Source organism: Stomoxys calcitrans, chromosome 3 (genome assembly GCF_963082655.1).
Source record: "Stomoxys calcitrans chromosome 3, idStoCalc2.1, whole genome shotgun sequence".
Classification (NCBI taxonomy): Eukaryota; Metazoa; Arthropoda; class Insecta; order Diptera; family Muscidae; genus Stomoxys; species Stomoxys calcitrans.
In genome coordinates, this window is record NC_081554.1 from 11,694,764 (window position 1) to 11,708,915 (window position 14,152).

Consider the following 14,152-nt stretch of genomic DNA (forward strand, 5'->3'; position numbering starts at 1 on the left):
GAGCAAGACATTCAGATATATTCAACAAACGAACTGTATAGATAGATAATAAGAACAGATGATTCACATTTGCACTCAGAAGGGGCATGTCTTTATTCTCTCTTCTGGCAGTCGGGCAACACAAAGAAATGCATTCGATAAATGCAGATATTCAACTCTGCGTCTCTTTGTTGCATACTCTCTTCCATCACTGAGAGCTGCTTATCGTTTTACAGCTGACTTTGTTTGTACAACAATGAACTTTGTAATCATGAAGAGAGGCAATTGTGCTATAGCGAAATAAAAACAAACTCAGTTTTTGTACAAAAAGCGACTGTTAATAAAAAGAGGTTACGTGGTGTGGAAATGTAGGGGTTAATATTATAAACCAAGAAATCAAGTTCTGTGCAAAACTAGTGTTAGGTGTGGAAACGGAATTCAATATCGATTTGTATGGGTACTATAAAAGTTTTAACATAGTTTAGGGCCATATTTGCCATGTATGTTTAAAGTTATAACTACTCTCAACAACCAAAATTTTTGTCAAATCGGATTATAATTACGCCTCCCAGATGCTCCAGAAGTAAAAACTTCGATATCGGCTTAAATGGGGATATATCATGTTGTAGACCCATATAGAATTGCTTCCTCTAAGGGCTCAAATAATCAAATCGGGAGATCGATTACTGTGGGAACTTTATCAGGTTATGGACCGAATACAATTTTCCTCCTAGGGTTTGGACTCAGACGTTCAGCATCACAGGCATACATGTTAAGCTAGCCCGTGGTGGCCTCCAGACCATCCCACATGAAAATTGTTAATGATAATTTCAAGAAAATCGTTTTAGCCGTATAATCGGGACAAGTAAACTAAGCCCAATATTTTGAAGCGTTTATATAAACCCTATGCTATAGAAGGACGATACCCAGGATTCACTAAATAAAAATGCGTTAAGCGATCACCGACACACGATTTTATGAATTTTTGACAGTACTTGCCATTGAGAATGTCAACTTGTTCTCTTTTTTACATTCATTCTTTGTTTGCGCTTTTCCTGTTTGTGTCTTTTTTAATCAGCACACTTTGACATCCTTTATGTTCATGGAGCCTTTCCACTTTCTGATTTCGTAAAGTGACTTAACCTACTGTTATTCAATAATGGAAGATACCAAACACCAATTACTTTAAATTCTCCCGTAAAAAATGCTAAATTTTTTCCTCTATGATGGCAACTCTTTCAATTTAGTATCTCTTTTTATCTATTTTGGTCTATGAGAGTAAAAGAATACCAAAAGCAAAACAGAAAACCTGAAATCATTGGGGATTCAATTCAGTGTTGTCAGATTAGGGTAATTTCTCCAAACAGGGGATTTTTTTCGTGATTGGGGAAAACAATTTTTCAATACCTTTGTATTAGGTGTAATTTTATAGAAAGCATATCACCTACACTGGAGTTTACTACAGAAACTAATTTCCCGGGATGAGAAGGTGTACATGAATATGATAGATAAAGGCTTGAGACCATTAGGAGGTATAGCCTTTAGTCCATATACTAAAGTTTTGTTTTGCCATATGAAAACACATGCAAATGACTACCGAACGTCTGTCGAGCGTAACCGGAAAGAAGAATTCAGTAAAAACAAAATTTTACGTTCCGTTTTCGTATCAGCTGATAAAATATTTGAAGTTTGAACAAATTTCAAAACCAAAAATGTGTATTTAGAAAACTGATGCAGGATTCACTGAATAAGTTTACGCCAAGTTATCAGACGACATACAATTTTTTTTGGCAGTACTTGACATTGAGGATGTCAATTTTCTCTCTTTTTAGATTCATTCTTTGTTTACGTTTTTTTCTATTTGATGACATTTTAATCAGCAGATTTGACATCCTTGATGATGTTCATGTGCCTATCCACTTTATGTTTTCGTACGTGAATTTCTATTAGTGAATCCTGAATTCTATGATTTCTATGTGTTATTTTTAACAATTTATTGTTGATTTAAGAATAAGTTACAAGATTATCGTATATGGGAAACGAAATAAGCGCTATGTCGTGAGCCCGAAGTCTACTTAGAGATTTCATACAACCACCACGCATTTCAATTTCACAGTCCACGAACTCAATGCCTTGAGGGCCGCCATACTATTCACATAAATCGTGAGTTTAGATGACGGTGAATCCTTCCTAGAATCTCTTTTGCGGCTTTCGTTATAACACAGAACTCTGCCCGAAAGAGCGTACACTTGTCCGGCAGTCTTCACCGACATACCGATGTTGTAAGTCTCGTAGTATATCCCGATTCGTTCCCTGGATCCATTTTGGAGCCATCTGTGAACTCCAAGTGAAAAGGACTAGCTTTGTCATCCTCAATTTTGTTGTAGCCCATCTCGACAGTGACATTTCTATGATGTGGCTGATCTTCGACAGAAATTTGTGTCGTTAAGTGGCACGAAGTCGTCCGCATATGTGATCATTCTCAAGCCATCCCTCTTGAGATACAAAAGGATATCGTTATTTCTATTTTCCAGAGAATCAGCGAGAAAACGCCTCTTTGAGGCGTTTGAATTATCAACCAGCTTCTGGCAACACTATTTCCGAAGTCCGCGTTGATAGTGCTGTCGCGTAGCATTCAGTTAATTCACAGGAGAATCTCGGGTGGATCTTCGTGCGGCTTAGAGTAGTGACTGTCGACCTATCTCCTCGTTGTTTAATCCCTCTCAATATTTAGTAAGGCCGACAAGTACACTTCTTTTATGAAAGACGTTATGACTTTGGCTACCATAAAATTGCAACAAGCTGTGAGGAATACAAAAGATGGATATTATTTAATGGGCCAAAATTTGCGCAGTAGAAATTCTTCATTAACCATAAACGAACATTTCAACAAGTAAACAATTTTTATGAAAAACGTTATGACCACCATTAAATTGCAACAATTTGTGAGGAATACAAAGGATGTATATTTATTTATGGGCCAAATATGTGCTACAGAAATTCTTCACAAAAAATATGATGACTGCTGGCAGACTGGGCAAAGATATTCCAAACAATTTTTTTTTTGCGTGCAGAATCTTAAATTTTTATGCGATTGAAAGATCTTTTTCTTTAGTGGATTTTTTAAGGAGACAAAAATTTAGATTGGGAATTTTTTTGAAATTTCGGGCATTTCTCTTAAACAAATCTGGCAACCGTGATTCAATTCATGATTCCTTCCTCTCTCTCTCTCTGTCTCACTCTCACGTTTTTCAAATGTTTACGAATGGTGGGAGAATCGTAAAACAAACTTGAATTTTCTTTTATACTCTTTATGGTGCATTTTCCACAACATGTAATAACAACTACAAATTATCTTTCTCCCCCTGTTTTCAGATATTCTCCCTGCAAGCAATGGTTTAATATTTTCTAGCTGATCAGTTGTTCCGTTTCATTGTGGGTAGTGAGTGTGTGAGCGCTTCCACTCAGACTGAGTTCGTTCGTCGTTCATATCTCACGTCGTCGCCGTCGTCGTTAAACAATCAGACAGACAACTGAACGAGTTCATCAACAAAGAAATCCCTGTTTTGGGCGGATGGTGGAAATCGCTCATAAACCGATACATACACACACACAAGGCATTCTGGGGCTATTATACACAGATGATGAGATGTGTGCATACAAAGAGCTCAGCTGAATCCTTTCAGACTCTTTCTGTCTGTCCACAGGGCCACTAAGATTTTCTTCAATTAAATACAATTAATTCAAAAAGTGCGAAGTGTATAAACAAAGACAAAGACAGCGATGACCAATTGTTTAAAGCAAGTCAACGCGCCATATAATTAGTAATCAAATTAAGAAAAGACAAAGTGATCCTTCATACTCATTTCGACACAGCCAACTGGAAGTTAATTAATTCCAGTGTAAAATAAGAAAAGTATATTTTGTAAACATGGCAGAATCCATGCATAATCCTTTATCAACATTGGCCCACTTGGAGGAGGCCACCAAACCGGTTGACGATGAAGACAGTGACGTCATTACTTTAAATATACTCAACAACATGCAACAGACACCTGGTGTAACCACAAGCCTGCATAATGAGTTAAACACCTTGCCAACCCTGACTACTACAGCTGCTGTGCGGCCCACCACTCCACCTATGAGTCGTTTTCCCAAACGTTTGTTTAGTCGCAAACCAGAAGGTTTATCATTAAATATAGCTGAGAAATATGAGGATTCTTCAAGCTCAACCACCCCCAAGATAAGTACACTGCAGCCGGCCAACGATCCAAGGACACCACCTTCTACAACCTCAACAATATTTCCACATGAGGAAAATAGAACAGTTAAGCAAATAAATATTGGTTTTGATAATATACGCTACTCCGCAAGACTGGGATTCTTTCGAAGAGGTAAGTCAAAGGCCATGTTGTAATTATTGTGATCAATGATAAAATAGACAGACCCTATAACTCACTGGATCGATTATTTGCAAAACAATTTTATATGGGGATCAATTTCTCTAAGTGTAACATTTTAAAAATTTTTCATAAAAAGTATGACTACAACTTTTACAATAAATAAGATGGGAGAGAAATGGTCATGAAGGATCAGGAAGTGAATTTACAACATGTATAAATAATAAGTAAGGCAAATTCTTAACAAAGTTTTATAAAAAAAATATGCTAAACATTTTAAGGACCCGTTCATTCTGAAAGCTCTGTATTTTGCTTTTGTGAGATCATAATTGAAATATTGTCAAATTATATGGGACCGGCAATTAAGACGCAAACATACCAAATGTTTGAGGAACATTTGTAATACCCTCAGCCAACACTGTGGTAAGGGGTATTATAACATTGTGCATATGTTTGCAACGTTAACAAGGATAAGTATACCGATCGGCTTAGAATCACTTCCTGATTCGATTTAGCTGTGTGCGTATGTCTGTCTGTCCATTTACTCTAGTGATCCAGGTCCATTTTGCATTTGTTGCTCAATTGTCATAAAATTTTGCACAATTCACTTTTTTGGTCCATGGATGAACGATATTGATTTTTAACGAAATCGGGTCAGATTAAGATATAGCTCTTATACATATCTTTCTTCCGATACGGCCTTTTAAGACTGTAGTTGCCACAATTTTGGTCTAATCTTTACAAAATAGCGCGTGAGGTGTTTATTTTTAAAGTCCTAGTATGTTTGCAAAATTTCATAAAAATCGGTCCAGATTTAGATATAGCTCCCACGGGTATATTTCATCCGTATTATATTCTTGGGACGAGTTTGGTTTTGGAGCAGCCCGCTTGATAATTATACCCAATTTTTAATATTTGATAATCATGCTCGTACTCTACTCTAGAATACCTTTCATCGAAGTCCCATATTGTCCCGATGGGTCCACTTTTGATTTTGGGCCGTACTTTTGGGCTTGGGTCGGCACCCTAGGTACTTGGATTCAATTTTTGACAGCATATTCACATTCTTCTTCCAAAACCTTTCATTTGAATCCCATATTGCCCCGATCGGTCCACTTTAATTTTGGCGATTTTGGACTTGGCACGGCTACCTAGGTACTTCGACCCAATTTTTAATACCATATTCGTATTTCACTCCCAAATACCTTTCATTTGTGTTCCATATTGTCTCAATCGGTAAATTTGTCCTGCTGCGAGGTTTTGGGGTGCAGAGACCTCTCAGACACCATAATAAATTTGTATGTCAGATTTGTACTCTACTTTTAAAAACCTTTCATTTGATACCCATATTGCCCAAAGCGGTATAAGTTGGTTGGTGTTTTTGGGTGTCGGGGACCCCCCATACTTGGGTGACATTTTTATGCCAAGTTCGTGCTCTACTTTTCAATACCTTTCATTTGATACCCATATTGCCCCAATCGGTAAACATATCCGTTCGGGTGAGTTTTTGGATGGGGCGTCCCTCCAGGTTATTTAACCCCACCATTTTGTACCAATTTCGTATTTTTGAGGTACCAAAAGGTGGCATACAAAATTTCGCTTAAATCAGTGCACCCATTTCCGAGATCTGGCGTTTTCGAAAATGGTGATAAGAGGTAGGGTCCGCACTCCTTCGGATATTCAAAAATGAAGTGCCTTATTTTCAACGAGGGCTACAACTCTGTCATCTGTGAAAATTTCATGAGAATCAGTTCAGCCGTTTTTGAGTCTATACGGAACAGATAAACAAACAAACAAAGCGCAACAATGCAAAATATACCCTACACCACCACTGTGGTACAGGGTATTATAACTTTGTGCATTTGTTTGCAACGCTAAGAAGGAGAAGAGCTAGACCCATTGATAAGTATACCGATCGGCTTAGAATCACTTCCTGATTCGATTAAGCTATGTCCGTCTGTCTGTCCAAATATTCTTGTGATCAAGATACAGGTCGCATTTATTAAACAATTGTCACAAAACTTTTTCACATGCATTTTTTTGGCCCAAGGACGAACGATATTGATTTTGAACAAAATCGGTTCAGATTTAGATATAGCACCCATATATATCTTTCAACTGATATGGCCTTTTAAGGCTGTAGAAGCCACAATTTTGATCTGATCTTTGCAAAATTTAGCACGATACGTTTTATTTACTAGTACATGTGTATAATTTCATTGAAATCGGTTCAGATTTAGATACAGCTCCCATATATATCTTTCAGCCGATAAGACCTTTTAAGGCTGTAGAAGCCACTGTTTTTGTCCGATCTTTACAAAATTTCGCATAAGATTTTTTATGTAACGTGTGCCAAATTTCATTAAAACCGGTCCAAATAAATATCTTTCACCCTATATGGCCTTTAAAGGATGTAGGACTACAATTTAGGTCCTATCGTAAACAATTTTCATTTTCATAGCGAAACAATTCAAGGTGGTCTCATTTGTACAACAACCACAAATCATATGGTGCAATCCGCCATCTTTCCATCAAGCCGATCGACGTTTTGCCAATACATACAAAAAAAATTTCCTTTTCGTATGTTTATACGTGTGCGTACATAAGCAGAGAATATGCAAGAAAGAAGATGACGACAAAGAGAATGCAAACAAAAATCGGACACATTAATACCGTCAAACCTGGCTGGCTGTTAAAAGCTGTTCGCTTGAGACCACCTTTTTAAATTTTTATAATTGCCAAATTATACCTTAAGCCTACACCCTTAAAGATAATATAATTTGTTATAAATTTCACTTAGCTGAATTTCTAATCATATTAGAAATTTTGCCTCAACACTGAATTCGGAAATTGTGCCACATTTTTGCTAGTTTTAATTGGCCTCATTTTTATGCGTATTTGAGTAGTTTATGATTGAAATAACAATGATATTGTTTAATATGCCTGCTTTTGTTGTTGTTTTTGTTCGTACATACAAAAGTAATTAGTCGAACTTGAGCGCACTGCACAGTCATACGACAACGGACTTCCATAGAAAAAATGTGTTGACAACATCTTGGACTTGGGTTTTGTGGTGTTAAACATCACAATGAAAAACAATATCGCCAAGTAATCCATCCGTCCGAACCAACGCCGATTTGTCCGTCCGTCCAACCGTTCAACCGTAAATTTGCAAACTCAAAATTTGCGCCACGACACGTACTTAGTAAAATTTTTGTTGTTGTTTTGTTTTTTTATTTATTATCAAATTTTTTCATTCATCCTACTTTAATTTGTTTGTTGTGTGGTGGTTGCTTCCCTTTTGTTTATGTAAATTTCATTACTGTTTAAGTTCGAGCTGGTTTTTTGTTATTGTTTGCACATCGTCGTAGCGATGGCGCTCTTCACCATCTTCATCATCCTCACCGTCATGGTCAAGAGCAAGATCAGTGGCACTCATTAAGGAAAAAAAAATAAATGCCACTGTAGTGCGAGTAGGAATTAACTTATGACAAAATTCCTTATGTTTATTTCATCTTGTGGTCTGTTTCTCCATTAGTAACCATATGACTTGGTCTTGGGTTTATTTTTCCGTCTGGAAATGAGCTTCCTCAGAATTATTCAAAAAGCCGTTAAACTTCCAGCTTACCATACGTAATGATACTCGACGTAGTATATGATCCACAAGTGCTCTACTAGAGCAAGTAGTGGGCGGTTTGAATTAGTATATTAGTTAATTTGCTTAAAAAACTTAAAGAGGCGCATGCATATGCACATTCATTCATGCAAATATACATATACTCGTATGTATGTTAGATAAGAAATCCCAAATCAAAAGACTAATAAAAATATTTGCGTGATATGAACAGGAATTGAAATTACTATGGCAAGTCCGATAGCCACACTACGTAATGGCCATGACGAAAGTTCTGTATGGCTTAAAAATCATACATAGAAATAGTGTACGCAGAGTAATTATAAACTGTTAGGAAAACAAACAGCAATAGACGTAGGGGAAATATGATTTTCTCGTTTGACAAGGTGTGAGGGTACGATATGAGTCAAGGCCCTGAAAAGAAATAAATTCTAAAGCGAATTTTTTCCTGGCTCCTATTCAGTATATATGTACTATGTATATGTAAATAGGCATTCGGAATATACAGTAGCACAGATAAGTCTACATATTCCACTCAAAACATGCGTTTTATAAAACGAAGTTTTTATACAAAAAGTTTTTCCGCCAAATATCGAATGCTGCTAAAACTGTTCTGCATGGTCACCACTTGTATAATCAGCTAAAATGTATTGGATTATGTCCCACCCTGATTTACGTGACTGTCAGTTTACGAAGCTGACATTTACGAAAAGGTATGTAGACTTATCTGTGCCACTGTATATACATTAGAATGGGGCGGTTTGAACATCAAAAGAGAAGCTTCGAGTTTCTCATTCTTGGGATTGTACTGAGCAAAAAAGTCCAATAGATCATACGTCTAAGGTGAAAATCTAAATTCGTCTTGCAGTTTTTTCTCAGAATTTATTTTTTTGGTAAATTTGCAAATTTTGTTGGTCTCATATTTCGTAAACTATTTGAAAGTTTGGTAACAAAATTTATTTTATTTTATTGTTGTATTAACCAACTTAGACCAATGTGTTTTTATTTCCTGCTTCTATTTCAAAACAAGGCAACGAAAACGCTTTAAAGAGTTTCAGCAATTGTGGTGTATTAAATGTATCAGGGGCGGGCTGCAATGATCGTGATTTCGTCCTTCGCCAGAGGGCTCATCAGGCTTTTCAGGTGGCATCACAATCTGATGAACCCTCTGGCAAAGGGTGAACTCGCGATCATTGCAGCCTGCCCGCCCATAATTATGCACTATTAAATTACAAAAAATAAAACAAAGATTACAAAAGCAACACTTAACAAGTTTGTAAACCTTTCTAACAATCTTTATAACATATCTTTGCATATTTTTATACCCACCACCGATGGATGGGAATATATTCTTTTTGTCATTCCGTTTGCAACACATCGATATATCCGTTTCCGACCGTATAAAGTATATATTGGGTTGCCCAAAAAGTAATTGCGGATTTTTTAAAAGAAAGTAAATGCATTTTTAATAAAACTTAGAATGAACTTTAATCAAATATACTTTTTTACACTTTTTTTTAAAGCAAGCTAAAAGTTACAGCTGATAACTGACAGAAGAAAGAAAGCAAATACAGAGTCACAAGCTGTGAAAAAATTTGTCAACGCCGACTATATGAAAAATCCGCAATTACTTTTTGGGCAACCCTATATATTCTTGATCGTCGTAAAAATGTAAGACGATCTAGCCACTTCCGTCCGTCTGACTGTCTGTTGAAATCACGCTACAGTCTTTAAAAATAGATATATTGAGCTGAAACAGATTCTTTTTTTTCTAAATAAGCATGTTAAGTTCGAAGACGGGCTATATCGGATTCATTATCCGATTTTGCTGAAATTTGGGGCAGTGAGATGTGTAAGGCCAGTCGACATCCTTCTTCAATTTGGCTCAGATCGGTCCAGATTTGGATATAGCTGCTATATAGACCGATCCGCCGATTTAGGGTATTAGGCCCATTAAAACCACATTTATTATCCAATTTTGCTGAAATTTGGGACATGGAGTTGTGTTTGGCCCTTCGACATCTTCCTTCAATTTGGCTCAGATCGGTTCAGATTTGGATATAGCTGCTATATTGACCGATCTCGTGATTTAAAGTCTTGCGCCCATAAAAGGCGCATTTATTGTCCGATGTCGCCGAAATTTGGGACAGTGAGTTGTGTTAGGGTTTTCGACATCCTTCTTCAATTTAGTCCAGATGTGAATATAGCTGCCATATAGACCAATCTCTCGATTTAATATTTCGGGACCATAAAAAGTGCATTTATTATCCGATGTCGACAAAATTTGGGATAGTGAGTCATGTAAAGCCCCTCGACATATATCTGCAATTTTGCCTAGATCGGTACAGGTTTGGATATAACTACCAAAAATACCATGGATATATTTTTATGGTTATGCTAAGTTCTATTGAATTTGATATCGCAATAATGTAAAAAATTGTTAAGAAATATTTAGGAAATTTAACTCAAAAGATTCCATTGTGACATCTGTAATCATTCTTCTCATAAACTACAGCTCTCTTCACATTCATTGTGATGTAGGTTATCAAAAAGTCGGCTTTGCCCGACTTCAGTTCTACTAACTTGTTTTGGTATAACATTCTTTTTTAGCGAAATGAGGCATTTCTGTATAAGTTCTTCAATTGATAACAATATCTAAGACGTCCATAGTATAGTACCCTTCCCAGAGAACAGGTGTTCAAATTCATTTACACCATAAGGTTCCCAGCTACTTGAACTCAAAATTATCCCCACCTAATCAATACTTGATAATACAGAACAAAGTAAATGTATTTTAGATTAAATGAGATCTATAAAACTGCAGACTATTAGTCAGCTGTCTATTGTAATACAATGTTGTTTATTAAGAATTAAAAAACTATAAAAAAAGAAACAAACTTGTAATCCACTTTGATAATCCAAGAAATGTTTGATATTTGCAATAAAATTGAAAGGAAATTCCTAAATTTAACCTTTTACAAGTCTTTGAAGTAATTCCAGAGATCCTTTTATGGCATATGGATTCAAAGAAATATAAACTTAATGATTAGATTAGGAATTTGCTTTTGTTACGAGTTAGCCAAGTTAGAGCAATGGCCTCGTTAAATATGCAACAATGATTGATGATAAGATTTCTTAGCTTCTTCTAAATCCACACACACACACACACATGTCGTGCACTAATAAAAGTGATTAGATCATCCCAAATAGCAAATTAAGAGATTATTTGAACAATGTGAAATTTAGGCCAGTAAATTAGGTAGTGGCCTAGAAAAGAAATTCGTCTACACCCTATACTATTAGAACTATTAAAATAAGTTGAACAGTAAAATACCCTATAGTGCAAAGGTGTCGAGGAATGGAATGAATTTTCGCTCGGAAATAAAAGGTATTAGATTGTGGACCCCTCCTCTGGCAAGGAGAAATTTGTCAAATGAAACAAAATACCAAGGCCAAGACCTCGATCCGAGACTGTCCTGGAAAAGGAGTACCGTGAAGTGATATAGAAAACTACCATGCGTCTTTTACTCCTGCATTGGAATGTTCGACAGGAAGTTGTAAAACCAGTGATAAGAGACATATGACACCGTAGGCAGATTTGGAATTTATATTGAATATTCGGCTTCTGGAGGTCATTATTCGCAACTGGACCACCAGGTTTGCGGTCCAGCTGATAAACTATACATAAGAGAACTCGAACCGTGGTGTTTGAGAAGGTCCAAAAACTGGCCCGTGTCAGAATTTTACGGTAGCGCTGAAAGGTGACCAGGCGCTGAGGCCGGAGGAATTTGTGTTAAGCCCAGATTTGGATATAGCTGCCATATAAAAGGCAAGTTTATTGTCCGATTTCGCCGAAATTCGGGACAGTGAGTTGTGTTACGACACTCGACATTCTTCTTCAATTTAGCCCAGATCGGTCCAGATTAGAATATAACTGCTGTATATACCGATCTCTCCATTTAAGTTTTTGGGCCCATAAAAGGCGCATTTACTGTCCGATTTCGCTGAAATTTGGGACAGTGAGTTGTGTTAAGCCCTTCAAGACCGATCTCTGGTTTTAAAGTCTTGGCCCCATAAAAGGTGCATTATTGTCCAATTTCTCTAATATTTGACCCAGTGACATATGTTAGGCTTTCCGACCTATGTGTCTTACGGTAATGACCAAAGTTCCAGTCTGAAGGATGGTAAACTGAGTAATGGTAAATTGAGTAAGGGTAAGCTGAGTTAGGGTAGAATGAGTAGGTGTAGGCTTAGTAAGGATTGACTGAGTAAGTGCTGACTAAGTAAGGGTAGACTGAACAAGGACTTAAGACCTAAACAGAATGAGAGCTTTGAGCAGCATCGCGTTGAAAAATGCAACTCTGCAAACGAATGTCAAGAAATTAACATAAAATCTAAAGGATTCGTTTTTCGAAAGTGAGGATATCGGTGAGGCGGATGTTGTGCTTGAGAAGATGAAACCTCTTTAATAAATGCTTCAAGAAGGTGTTAAATCCGACTACTCTTATGCACTCGATGAGATCAACAAAAGAGTGTACGGTCTTATTACGAAAGCCGCAAGCGAAATCCTGGAAAGACTTTGCGGCCCTCGAAACTCTTGATTTATGTTGCCATTTTGGTGGAATTCCCCCTCCAGATTGGTATGGCACTTTAGACTTTTCGACTCAAATATGGATGTCAAATAGGTGCTGCACTTCCAAATCCCTTTAATTTGAGCCCTATATTGCCATGGCCGGTAAATATGAACCGTTTGGAGGGTGTTTTGTGGCTGGGGCGGCCAACGGCACTTAACACTGACAATAGATATCAAATTCGTTCTTTGTTCCCAACGGTGCGCTTTAGGGCGTGTCCCAAAAGACTTGGTTGCAAAATTGGATATCAAAAAACTCGTTTTCCACTCTCAAATACCTTTTATTTGAGTACCATATTGTCATAAAATGTCATAATCCATTTGACGTATCCTTAGGAGGAAAAGCGCTACCATGACTTGAACGCAAAATTTTAATGTTATATTCGCAATCTATGTACTTTTCATTTGAGTCCCATATTGCCATGGTCGGCTTATATGCCCATTTGGGGGTGTGCAACCCTTACTTGGACCTAATGTTTAATGTTTTATTTGTAATCTACTGCCTAATACTTTTCATTTGAGTCCCATATTGACATGAACTTCGAATATATCTGCTTAGAGGAGTTTTAAGATTGAGGAGGCGCGGTGGGTACTTGGACCCAAATTTTAATACCACATTCGTTTTTTGGTCTCCAATACCATTCATTTGATAAACTTATTGTGCCCATCGGCCACTTTCGGTTATGGGTGGCGTTTTTGGAGTAAGGGGCGGACCCTCCCCCTCCACTTGATATCTAAAAATTATATAGCCTAAGTTTTTGCTTTCAGACAAACGTACACAATCTATGAAAGTTTTACGAAAATCGGTTCAGCCATGTATCATATAGTCATAATGGGTCCAATGGTGTTTTTTGAGGGGTGGCGTGACCCCCTATACTTCAATCTGATTTTGTTTGCCAGATTCTAACTCTTCTCACGAATACCTTCCATTTCATTTGAGCCTCTTATTGAAATGAACACCCAATATGTCTGTTTCGGGGGAGTTTTGGGTACTTAGACTCAAATTTTAATATCACTTTCGTATTCTACTCTCCAATACCTTTCAATTGATACCTATATTATCCCGATCGATCCACTTTGGATTTTGGGTTGTGTTTTTGGCATAAGGGGGAGGGTCCGTCCCCCTTCGAATATCGAAAAATTATATAGCCTATGTTTGCTTCCAGACCAACATAATCCTACATAAAATGCGAACATTTAGAGAAAATCGGTTCTGCCGTTTTTCAGTTTATACTTAACAAACGAACCGAGTCCCATATATCCGTGATTGGCTAATGTGCCTATTTTGGGCATTTTTGTGGGGGTGGGGTGACCCCCATATACTTCGACATGAATTTGTATGCCAGATTCGTTATCTACTCCCGCATTCTTTTCATTTGATACCCATATTGTCCTTATCGGTCCACTTTTGATTTTGGGTGGTGTTTTTGGGGTAACGGTGGAGGGTCCGCCCCCTTCCATTATCAATAAATTATAAAGCCTATTCCTACTTCCTGACTATATTCGAAA

General features: G+C 37.1%; 1 protein-coding gene across 1 annotated transcript in view; it reads left to right on the forward strand.

The window, feature by feature from the left end:
• LOC106084504 (uncharacterized) overlaps nt 1-14,152 on the forward strand; it is an 89,460-nt gene that overhangs the window by 14,669 nt on the left and 60,639 nt on the right. The window contains exon 2 of the mRNA XM_059365399.1: nt 3,355-4,373. Within this exon, the coding sequence (XP_059221382.1) occupies nt 3,911-4,373 (463 nt within the window). The 5' untranslated portion in view covers nt 3,355-3,910. The remainder of the gene's footprint in view (nt 1-3,354; nt 4,374-14,152) is intronic.